General features: G+C 40.6%; 1 protein-coding gene across 1 annotated transcript in view; it reads right to left on the reverse strand.

Moving 5' to 3' along the window:
- Window positions 1-429: 429 nt before the first annotated feature.
- Window positions 430-12320, reverse strand: part of LOC310958174 (guanine nucleotide exchange factor VAV3-like) — a gene marked incomplete at its 5' end in the record, with an annotated part of 48451 nt that continues 36560 nt past the window's right edge. Inside the window, 6 exons of the mRNA XM_083929011.1 lie at window positions 430-962; window positions 1611-1759; window positions 3145-3198; window positions 7319-7448; window positions 7938-8025; window positions 12199-12315. Of these exons, the coding sequence (XP_083785137.1) occupies window positions 921-962; window positions 1611-1759; window positions 3145-3198; window positions 7319-7448; window positions 7938-8025; window positions 12199-12315 (580 nt within the window). The 3' untranslated portion in view covers window positions 430-920. The remainder of the gene's footprint in view (window positions 963-1610; window positions 1760-3144; window positions 3199-7318; window positions 7449-7937; window positions 8026-12198; window positions 12316-12320) is intronic.

A 12320-nucleotide genomic window follows, 5' to 3' on the forward strand; every position in this document is an offset into this window, starting at 1 on the left:
GGGAACAACAAAAGGGTGAAATTCTACACTTTGACACCAATCCATAGTCTCATGAAGATGCTTCTAAAAGTTGAGGTAGCGGTTCAGCTAAACAATGATTTGGAAATATGAAATCAAAGCTTAATATAGCTGTATCAGTGGTGCATTTGAACACTTTTCCACAACAACTACTTTGTCTCCAGACGTGTTGTCCTGTATGTCCAAATCCCTTCTGGCTCCACAAGATTTATAGTCATTAAGATCACAAACACACCCCATGTGCATAACAGATCAATTCTTCACACTGTGCCACTGAAATCTTTCCATCCTTTTTCAAACAGCGTCCAATCACAAGTCAGCTATGGCATTTAAATATCACATAGTTTATATCATCCAGTGATTTGAACTTTTAAAAACACAAATCTTTGACAGAAAGTTGGACACAAAAGTATTCCAATGACAGTCAAAGCTCCTCAGCTTCTGCATTTCAATTTGGTGCAGTACCTGGGTGGTGCACTGTCAGCAGGATCTGTGTTCCAGTTGGGTGACTGAGCCTTCCTGGTATTGAAACATGATGACAGTGAAGGCAATTCTCACACCAGCCAATGGAATCATCAATAAGACAAGGTGAGCGGGAACGGTGGAGGGAGGGTTATTTGGGTGCAGCACATGCACTTCCCATTGGGCAGTGGGGTCAGACAGGGCCACAGGACGGAGACATGGCGCTCCTGGAATCTGTGATTTGACATTTGCACTGTGTGAGAGTCAGAGGGCAGGAGAAGGTTTTTGAGGGCAATGCTACTTCCTCTTTAGTCTGAGTCTCTGGGTTTTATCAAAGAGACCTGACTTGCAGGGCACAGAGAGTGGCGGGGCAGCCTGGCACTTGCTGGAGGTGGTCGGCTTTGAATAGATGCTGAACAAACATCATTCATCCAGCAAAGTCAGTCCTCTTCTTCCACATAGGTAGAGGGAAACCAGCCTATCTGATGAGTAACAGATCAGGATTGAAAGATCAGGATACAACTTAGGCAGCAACACATACACAGAATATATATTTTTCTCATGTGTATTTTGTATTTCCACCCTCTTTCTTCTGATTTTGAATGGTGACTTGACTCTTATTTTTACTCTTGGCCCAGCCTACACATGCCACTAACAGATAGGAGCTTCACCGAGGTTGCATGGCACACACACACACACACACACACACACACACACACACACACACACACACACACACACACACACACACACACACACACACACACTCTTCCATTATGCTTTAATTATTGAACCACTGAAACCATCAGTGAACCACTGAAATATCAAGCATTTGTAAAGTCAAGGAAAAATTATTTAGCTTTAATTAGTTTGAAGCATACAATAATTATTATACACATATTATATTATACACTAAAACTCTTTAAGTTTTACTCCTTTTAAGCTCTAAGAGGCAATAAATTAATAACATGTATAGAAATTAACTGACAGCAGAACGCTATGCCTCTAACAATAGTTACCACTACATATAATTGAGCACAGATGGCACAAAAACACCAAGGTAAAGATGATGTGTACAAATCAAATGTGTACAACAATTTTGCCATGACAGAATCCTACAGCAGACCTACCCTGCCGTTAACTTCTCCCTTCCACCACCCATTGGACATCTTGGTATGGATCTTGATCATGTCTCCCTGCAGCAGGGACAGCTCCCGTGTGTCTCTGGAGCAGAAGTCATAGCGTGCCACTGCAAAACCCACCACCCTGGGAGAAAACACTGAGGCAGAGAGATCTTGTTTTATTATTGAGAGCCATCGCTACTTGATTTCACAAATATTCGGAGAAGAGATTCAGATTGATTTATCAAAGTTCTTAGAGCAACTTTTAGACTACAAATGAGCAAGAACTTCATTATCTCTACCAAAAACGATCTAATTCACATAGTCATACTCCACAAAACAATTTAATCCGGATATAATCTACAAGTAGGATTTATAATTGCTCTTAGGTTACCTTGTAAGAAAGTGCAAGGATGCTTTTTAAGTTTTATCCCAAACTGATGTGATTTTTAATTACTAATAAAACTTTGACAAGACAAGTGTTAACTTAAGGTCCACTCCAAACCTCCAACCAAGTACTAACAAGCCTTTTAAGACTCCAAGGACGAACACAGGCCACAATCAGCATAACAAAACTCTTTCTACCTTTAGTATACAGTGGTATTTAATCATAATTTTTTCACAGTAAAATGACTATGACTATCTTGGGAGGATGATAAGGCAGCAAACTACAGCAAAAAACTAAGTTTAAAAACAAAACCACAGAATCACAAATGAAGAAGAAATATATAGAGCTGCCCAGCTTGGCGGTACCAAACACACAGTAAAGATGACGCAGGTTATCATGGTTATGTGTTGATCGCAGCAAAGGTTAATGTTCAACAAAGCACTTATCAGATTATACATGGTTTTTCCTTGGTATGCAGGTCAGGGCTAAGATCACCTATGAGCATCATCATCCATCATGCACACACATGCACATCAGGCCAAAATGGAGCTCAAGCCCACACACATGCAGTAAATGTTCATGTACACAAAGGCAGACACAAACATGGTCTTCATAATGGACTATGGTGCTGCATTCATGGCACGTCGGCATAATGAGAAAATTAGGAAGACCTCCTGCTATCCCAACTTTACTCATTATTCCAAGATGGTTACTTCCATTGCAAGTCTTGTAATTTGTCATTAACAAAATGAAACCATACAAACAAGACTGTATGTCACCTTTTAATTGACAGAATTAACAATGTGGTTTGAGTAAAATTGTAAATGCCAGCAATGGTGGCTTTGCAGCTCTTTGGAACTGGTTTGCTGACAATTATGCATTTATTTTCACCTAGTAGTAGATATCAGAGCTGTCAAAAATTCTCAGTATTTACTCGAAATGTATTATTTATTTATTTGAAATCACAGGAGATTGACGCTAATGTTTTTCCCCACATGGCAACTCGTACGGTCTGAGCAATATGATGCAAAAGCGGCATCATCAGACTACATTATTTAACAAAGACGGGGGAAAATACAATTCGCCTATGGTAACTTGGAAATGTGGGTATACAGCAAGGGAAAGATAAAGAGAGTAGAAAAGATGTACCTGTACCTGACCAGAAAGGCGAGGAGGAGGGAGGAACAAAGCTGCAGCCGCCAAGAGGAACTACAGAGCAAGTGATGGGGGGTTCAGGCCGTGGTGGGAGCAAAGAGAGAACATAAGCAAAGTAAACACAACTTTGACGGAAAGAGAGTATGAGAGACTGCTCAGGAGAGAGAGAAAGAGTAAAAGTTGGCAAAGTCAAAGAACAAGCAAAAAGCAAGGCCTGGTGGGAGAGAAGAGTGAGAGAGAAGGGAAAAACAGTGAAAGCATCAGACAGTTTGTCATTTCACCTGGCACATGATATTTGTGTTATACTGACCAAAACAAGGTGGGTTTTGAGCAGTTAATACTTGGTTGCAGTGTATGTGAATGACATTGACATGAAGTGAACAAGTGGACTCATTCTGTTGCAGAAAGAAGCTAGCGATGCAATTCCAGTGAAACAGTCTGTGATCTTGCCAAGGTCACACCTTTTGAGCTGCAGACCAGGCAAGCCAGAGAAGCAGTTGGTGGTTAGTGTACATGTGGGCACAGCACAGCACCCTGACAAGGCAACACTGCAGAGCCAAGGACTTCTTCTCCCATATGAAATCACATCTGAGCCACCAGACTCCTCACACTGAGAAAACCACCTGCTGTCATCACAGCAATATGCCTCCATGCCTCCCCCCCCCCACAGGGATAAGTAAATGCAGGCCAATACGTGTCAACTGTTTGTCTGACCAGAGCATACACCAACAACTATACACATAGTATATGCAGTATAGACAAACATACTGTATGTATACATATATACATACACATATTCTGTACATAAAACCAAGAGCATGCAAGCAGAGAATTGTGAGAATTTATGCTTCTCACAGCGGAACTGTTCTTCCACTCCACTCCCCGGGACAAAGCAGCTCCAGCCGCCTAAACATCACCCCATGCTCAACTCAGATTTCAGCCTGCACCGCACTACTCGCTCCTGAAAAAGCAAACTTTTCAAAGTCTTGGTGAACTCCGTTGTTGAGCTTGCACGCAACGGCAGATCTTTGACAGAAAATAGCGTGGGTGTGCAATACACGGATGCATTCTGAGACTGGGTCGGACATGCTTTGAACTCATGGTGTGAGCGGTGCTGAAGCGGGATTGAGCAAGAGATAAGGTGATGCACCAACTTTTTAAAAATGGTTCTCTGCGTTATGTCCTAAATCCTCCCACTCACATGTCCCAATTGCTCTACCTCCGCTCAAATCCTCTGATACAATCTTCAACTTGCGCTAGGAATTGATGCTAGGTGCTGCTACAGTTTATTATGATCTCATATCCTGTAATCCTTATCCCTACTTTTTGAGGAGAATTGCATATCCTAATAACAGTGATAGTTAACTACACAATGATTTTGAATGATTTCCCATCCCTAACATCCACACACATATGCAGACGAAAAGCACTCGGCCGACTTAATTAAAGATGCTGGCTGGTGCTTCTCCGCACAAATTACTCCAGATTTTTGATGGTTTTTCAATAGTTCTGCATCTTGTGATTGTTTGCTCAGCCTTGCATTCTGTTTTCTTTGCTATGGGGCTTCTCTTTTGAGATTCAAACCATTTTGTGTGTGTGTGTGTATGTGGGTTTTCTGTTTTGGCATGACATCTGTCTTTCCACGGAGAATGTTTACCAGACAGAGAAGACTTAAGGCAATAATAATCCATCCCAGAATGCACTTAGGCAACGGCGGTTGTGTCAAGACATTCTCACAGAAGGAAGCATGGTGAATGGCAGCGATGCGCAAACACACCTCTTGCAGAGCTGCTTTGAAGCCTGATGCGATGGGAGACCGATGCCGCCGAAGGAGGCAGAGGGACAAGGATGTAGCAGAATTTTACATCCGAACAGACACAAAGGGCTAACTTTGACTTTGTTCCAGCGTTCGTCTGCTTGCTTCTGCTGCAGCGACTGTGGTTGTTTACAAGTACTCCTCTCTTTAAGTTAAGACAGTTTACCTCCAGCCGCTTTCTGCTCTTTTACATCAGATCATATTTGCAAACTTTTTCCCAGTTTCATGGAAACAGGCGCAGTCCCTCAGTTGGACCTGGAGTATCCCCCAGGTATGTGTCAGCAGGCGGCTGTCACACAGTTTTCTCTGCTGCCAGCCCAAGTGAAATGTCATGTTCTGTCAGGAAAATTGTGAAGCCATCTCGGAGCTGAGCAGTGTGAGGAGTGTGACGTTTAGAGTAGCAGGCTCCTGGTGCTTGCCTGGGGCATTGGGCCCTAACTGGGACTCCTCTGCCAAGCCTGGTGAGCTGCCGAAGCTCCTTTCTGTTTCTTTCACTCACTGTTGCTCTCACTCCCTCCTTTGTCATTTGCTCTTCCTCTCTCTGCAGCTCAATGGAATACATTGAAATTGGACCAGCTAGATCTTATCTGGAGATGGTCTGGGTTTTTTTGCAACCACATAAGACTGCTTAAAATCCAGATGATAAAAAAATAAGAAATGTGAAAGGATAAGTCAGTCACACAGACCTCCTCTCCAGTGGCATTTCTGGCACAGACATCCCCAGAAATGTGATTAGTCACCCCAGGTGCCACCCTAGTAAGAGATTTGCGGGTCAACTTTTATGCTGTCACATTGAAACTGGGCAACCTAATCCATTAGTCCATGCTAACTTCTTGGGAAGTGGGATAAATACCGCTCCAAAGTTAGGCAAAACTTTGACAAGGGAAAAACTGGCATAGCCATTTACGAAGGAGTCCCTTGACCTCTGACCTTGAGATTTCTGAATGAAAATGGGCTATATGGGTACCTACGAGTCACCCCTTTACAGAGATGCCCACTTTTTGCTAATCTCAGGCAGTTTGGGGCAAGGTTATGTCTCAACTTGACCTCATTGTATAAAATGACTTGTTGTGACCTATAGAATAATCATAGCCTCATACAGCCACAGACCTTGGGAATTCAGAGGATGTATGGCTCTCCTAGGTATGTTGACAATAAGTTCTTGTCATCCAATCCCCGAAAAGGCAATTATTTCAGAAATATCCAAATGTCAAACGTCTTCAATACCAAATCACAACAATAATTATTTTCTGAAGTTCCTCAAGATCTGGTATTTGGAGGGAGTTTTGACCATTACAATCAATGGCAAGGTTAAACATTGCATCACCTAAAAAGACAAAAATGGGTCTATGGGGGGTCTCTAAGGATTAAAGAGGAGATTACATAGTGGAGACAGAAATGGGAAATTAATGTTTTTCTACATACTTAATGCCTGCATAAGTCAGTGCCCCACTTGGGCCACACAATGACAAAAAGTCTGGAAATGCCCTTTCTCCGCTAAATTTAAGGAGACAACAACAAGGAGTAGCCTACATAATTATCAGAAAGGCTAACCAATTCAATCCAACCAAAACAAAGAAATACTTGAAAAAATATACAGAGAAAAAGAAGAAGACAATAGACAGACAGACATGGCTACATTATTGAACTATTGGTACATTTTTGGTAAACTACAGCAAGCACTTTTAGCTAGTTTGTGAAAACAACAGGAAACATTTCATATCCAAGCTCAGTCCGATCAAGATCTAGATCCCATGAGATAAGGTCTTGTAGTCACATCTAAATTACATTATACATGTGCTCAAATATTGCATTTGACTTCAATGTGATAGTCAATGTGATTGATCAACCAAGCAAAACTGAAGAGGCACATGTCCCAAAGGAAAACTGCTGCTGTCTTTAGCCTAGCTCTGTTCCGCAGGGAATCTTGTTAGCCCATCATTATGCTTTGCTAAAATATGCTAAATAATATGTCAAAGATAAGACTGCCTCAGTGTTAACAGTTTTTACTTGAGTCTCTTTTTTCCTAATTTTTGTACATTTGTACATTAGCTGGACTGTATCGGAATTTGCAAGTGAGAACCCAATATCAGCAAACTGTTTCTGCCTCAGCTTGTTCTGTTCTTTCTACTGATGACCTGGGAAATATTAGTTTTCATTGACTGTGTTGGTCTTACAGAGAGGCTTCACAAGCAGGTCTACCAAGCCGAAAAATCAACTCACTTTACCTCATCAGGACTGGACTGATTTAGCAAAATCCAAAACTCTGGTACTCCGGTACTTTTTAAAAAATATTCTGAGATCTGAGAGTCAGACATTCTCAGAGAGGGAACCTAGATGTTTGTGATGCAGACTCACCACTGCCAGCCTTGTTAATGGCCTTGGGTATGTTTCCATTGCACAGTTCCCTATAGGGGACCTGCAGGGTGGTGTCAAGACTGCTGAAACCCTCTTTCAGAGAGTTCTGCTTGTAGTACTCCACCAAGTCCTGTTAACAAGCAAAATAAAACACAAAACCCTTTACAATGATCATCCAGTGCAATCTAAATGGTATTGTATTGTATACAAATGTATAGAAATAAAGGTGATGACATAGGTTTGTTATGGAGGAGCTGCTTGTTTGATATTACAGCAGCAGCCAGTACTGATGAAGTTTTCCTGAGAAAGGCAACTAACTGCAAAACATCTTTCTATCTACTCAAATGTACTTAAAACAAGCTAATATTACCCATAGCTACTGATACACAATACCACAGGCAGTTGCTGACAACATGCCCTTATAGCTTTGTGAGCGTGTACATAAAGGTAGAAATTAACTACATATTTTATAATTGTACAAAACAAAAGTAACATTTCACTTGCTGGGGTTCATCTCAAGGGAGTGTTGCAAAAGCAATGTAATGTCAAAATGATTATAGTCATTAATGCTACAGCGGTTTTTAGGGCACAAAAATCCATACAAAGTTAAAACCTTTACCAGCACAGTCTTGAACAGCCGGCTCTCAGCAATGTAAAAGCAGCCATCCTTGGTGAGAATCTTAATGTGCTTGACTTTATCGTTGAACCTGTGGAGGATGAATAAGACATGGGCTGCTAATCAACTATACATGCTTCTACATCAATTCAGTCTCTATGGTAAAAACCATCACGAAGGTCTGTCTGAGCTGACTGTCAGTTACCGCTCTGAGTGGAGCTGAGCAACCGTTTTTTTCAGGAGAACACCTTGTTTTTTCCCTGCTGTGGAAATCAGATCCAATTCACTCACATACAATTATTAGAGAAGCATCATATAATTACCCTGTAAGATGAATTCTTACTGTACATACCAGTATCTATTTGTGACCCTTCATCATTGGTACAGTAATGCCTAAAAGCGGACATGAGTTGTGAGCAGTTATAACAAACAGCCATTTTCCTCTGTCGATCGATTTTTTTGAATTTTTTAGAGGCATTAAAGGCAAAAAGGAATTTACAAGAAAAAGATCAAATTAAATGTGTTTCTTTCTTTGTTTTGCCTTTAATACTGTCTGAACCAAATAAAATCTTTATAAACTCTGCATGAATAATTTATTGTTTGGTGACAACCAATTCAGTCGAATTACCTAACCTAATTTATAAGTCAAGTTAAAGCTATGGTCTACAATTTTGAATATTGGTAATTATTATTAACATTGATTATACGACGATTATGGTCCTGTAGTCCAAGCTACACAATATGAATAAAAAAAAAAAAACTATTAAACATGCTATTAAAAATAAATAAAACTAAACTGAAAAAGGACATTGAAAAATCCAGATCACAGTATAATTTAAAAAACAATGCATTTGAAGATTCAAAACAGTTATTACCTTAGCCTGCTATCACATATCAAATTTTTTGTATTATGCTTTACCTTTACCTGTATTCATTTTTTATATCCATTTTTTAGCAAGCACTCTAAAAACAAAGACGCTATTTAGTGTTAATGGAAGATAGAAAATGTATCAGAAATAACTGTGAAGCATACTGTACAGTACTTGAGAGAGTGCCATAAAAATAAAGATCATATTTCGAGTGAGACTCACAGGTCAGACTTATTACTTTGTTGAACAATAATGCGGTCCAACCTTGAAAATACATACACACTGTTCAGTACATACTGTACATACTATAGGCACCAGTGGGTGTGCTGTCAAGACAATTGCTAGCACAGTGCTTATATTGCATGTCTCCCACATGGTGAAGTTACACTGCAGATAGATCCACATTGTAAATCTCCCAATGCAGTGTATAAGGGATACGAATATGATCATGGTGCAAATTCACGAATACATTCTGAATATGATGTGAGAAATAAATTATTGATATGTGTTGAGTTATATGGTGCATATCACATGGAGATGGAGTCCTGTTTGTTTTTCCTTCCTCCTATAGGCTCCCAAGGCTGCGCGCATACACACGGTAGTGTTTGACACTGGACAGTTCCAGTTGATTAGTAGCAGCTCTCTGTATAAAGCTCCATTATCTCTGACGGCCATCCTGATAATGATCTTAAGCAGTGAGACAGGCAATTAGGATTGGAGTGTTCAGAAACTGGCCCTGTACATCAAAGCTTTGAATGAGGGACGGAGTCCACCAAACCAAATGGGCCGAAATGGTGTGTCACTGACTAAATAGTCTTAACATCCACACATTATTTCAGCGTACACGCTCAGTCTTTATAATCTCTTGGTTATGCCAGGTCAGGAGGACTCGATAGTCCTTTTTTTTAAAAAGACTGAACAAGCTTTGATGTTAAGATATTCGCTAGTTAAATGGCCAGAGTTGTATTTCAAAACCAGCTATATATCGAGGCCTTAGGGGGTGGAATGTTTTATCTACAATTCAAGTGTTTTTCTGGCCTTCTTTTGAGATATATTTCTAAGACTGATAGACAAAGACCCGCAAATACGATGATGCAAAGCTATCATTCTCTCCTTGAACCTATGTCTTAGCAGAAGAGACAGACAATGTATAGTATTGCAAATAGATCATTCCATCCCACCTCTTCTCCCATGCTGCATTCAGTAAAGATGAGCTGAAGACTGAGCCGACCATCAGGATAAACTGATGTTACAGGAGCTGCAACAATGTTTAGGTATGATGCAAGGTTCAAATGAACCCTGTGCCACAGATACAGGAAGGAAGGGTGAATACTCATATGAGAAAAACATTTTTTCAGTTACCTCTAGTATCTAGCGATGGAAGTTTTTTTTTTCTTAGTCACAATTAACGCAATTCTACCTTTCTGCCATTTTTACACTTTTCTTTTGTAATCTTAAAACGCTCCTAATAAGCGTATGACACACTAGATTATAAAAGAAATCCACCAGGTGTTAATTCTCATATATTTCTGATAAAAGTCTGACCAATCATTTTAATGGAGCTTCCCGCCCGTCATCATCTCAGCGACCCTTCCAGTTGCCTATCGCTGTCACTGCTTGCAAGACGCGGGCCTCTCTACAGAGTGAGTGGTTTGTGGTAGCAAGGAATTGCGAAAAACCATTGAGGCAAGACGCATGTCAACATCGGTACTGCTTTCCAGCAATGTCCAAGGCTAATGCAGCTTCATCCGGAGCTAAAAAGAGATGAGATGGTCGCGGCGTTTCAGTTTGTAGTTGTGCTGCTCACTTTCTCACCGCACGCATCGGGGGAGGAGGGATCGTCAGAGGTCAGGCAGGGGAAAGAGGGTAGGATTTTCGAGAGAGGCGGAGTTGTTCATGTTCACATTTGTGCTGTGCAACATGCAAGAAAGGTAAGAATAGCTTGTTGTGGGAATTTGGGATATTTGTAATTCATAATCATAGTTTTGTCAGGTCAGACACAGTTCAGTGTCTCCTCTGTCTCACCTTCTTAATGGATAATGCAAATAACTAACTCATGATGATATATTGGCACATTTGTGCATCTGTACCCTGAGTTAGAGACCTTGTGATGAGAGAGTGTTCAGAATTGTAATGTCTGAGGCATGTTTTTGTTTGGTCTAAAGACGTCACCCAACCAAGGCTATTCCCATCCTGTCCCTCTCCCTAGAAGACTGTGCGAGATTTGGCAAATCGTCATTCCCTGCTAGACTCTAGGCTTTGTGAGGATGTAGGGATGAACGTATTTTTGTCTGCAGAGGAAAATGCTTTGGCAAAATAAACCACGGAGAAAAAGCTGATCCTGTTTGTTGATCTTTATTGGAGAATCTCTTTCCACAACAAGCTTTAAGGGATATTCATCTACCTGCTACTCTACTGCTATAATTAAAGCAGAATTTCATGTTTGATGCTCAAAACATTGAAAAAGTCAACAGCAACATCTCTTTCCAGGAACAGGCCTCTCTATTAACAGTTTAGGACTATTTATTCTGTACTAAGTACAATTTAAACTGTTTACAGCAAGGTCTGGGGCCTATCCATCCTGAAGTGTGGAAGTAATGTATGTCCATAAACAACCCCTTCTGATTCCAAGTGGACATTTGTGCCACATTTGTGCCCACTAGGGGTTCCTGTGATATTCACAAGAATTAAACTGGCAAACGGACGGATAACCCAAGAAAATGCAAATAGAGTCAAAAACCTTGAAGGAGACCTACAGTGGTCCGAACATGTTGTTTGTTCTTATTTTTTATTTTTTTTTGAAAGAGCTAAGAAAACAATTCTTTCTCTGCCTTTGAGGATACAGATCAACCAGTCGTCTATTTTTCCCAATGTCTATTTTTAACTTTTATAATTATAACTGCAAAGTCTCAAGTTCCATGGTACTTTTTCTGTTTATGCAGCTCTAACATATTTATCTCAAAATGCTTGATGCGACTAAAGGACGAATGACTAAATGTGTTTTTTTGCAATTTGGGTGGAAACAACCCATGAAACATAATTCTGCCCCCCACCATTTTCATTTTAGCATCAACTGTGATTTTTTTTCCATTCTTCATCATTATGAAGTCGCTGAAAACTTCTTGTTTTTCATGGCATTCACAGCATGGCCTCCTTCTGCTGCAGCCCGTCCACTTTTAACATTTGATGAGCTGCGTGGTGTCAGACACTGCACCGTTGTTATAGGGAGCTATTATTTGCATGTGAGCATTTTATTTGCTTGAATGATTCTTGTAACTTGCCTCTCGCCATTAACAAGGTGTTTTTGTCCACAAAACTACTGCTGACTGCATGTGTTCTGCAGAGAGTGAAAATTGAGTTTAGTATGAGAATAAATGGGAAATCATGTCACTTACTTTATACTTATGGCGTATTCTGTGCACTCTTTACTCCGGTGTCGAACTAGATAGGTGCTGTTTCCTCGGTCCAGAAGCTCCACCTCAGCCTGGTATCTCTCCATAGGCCCTGCAAACCTGAA

The sequence above is a fragment of the Echiichthys vipera genome, assembly GCF_963691815.1.
Source record: "Echiichthys vipera genome assembly, chromosome: 15".
In the NCBI taxonomy this organism is placed as follows: Eukaryota; Metazoa; Chordata; class Actinopteri; order Perciformes; family Trachinidae; genus Echiichthys; species Echiichthys vipera.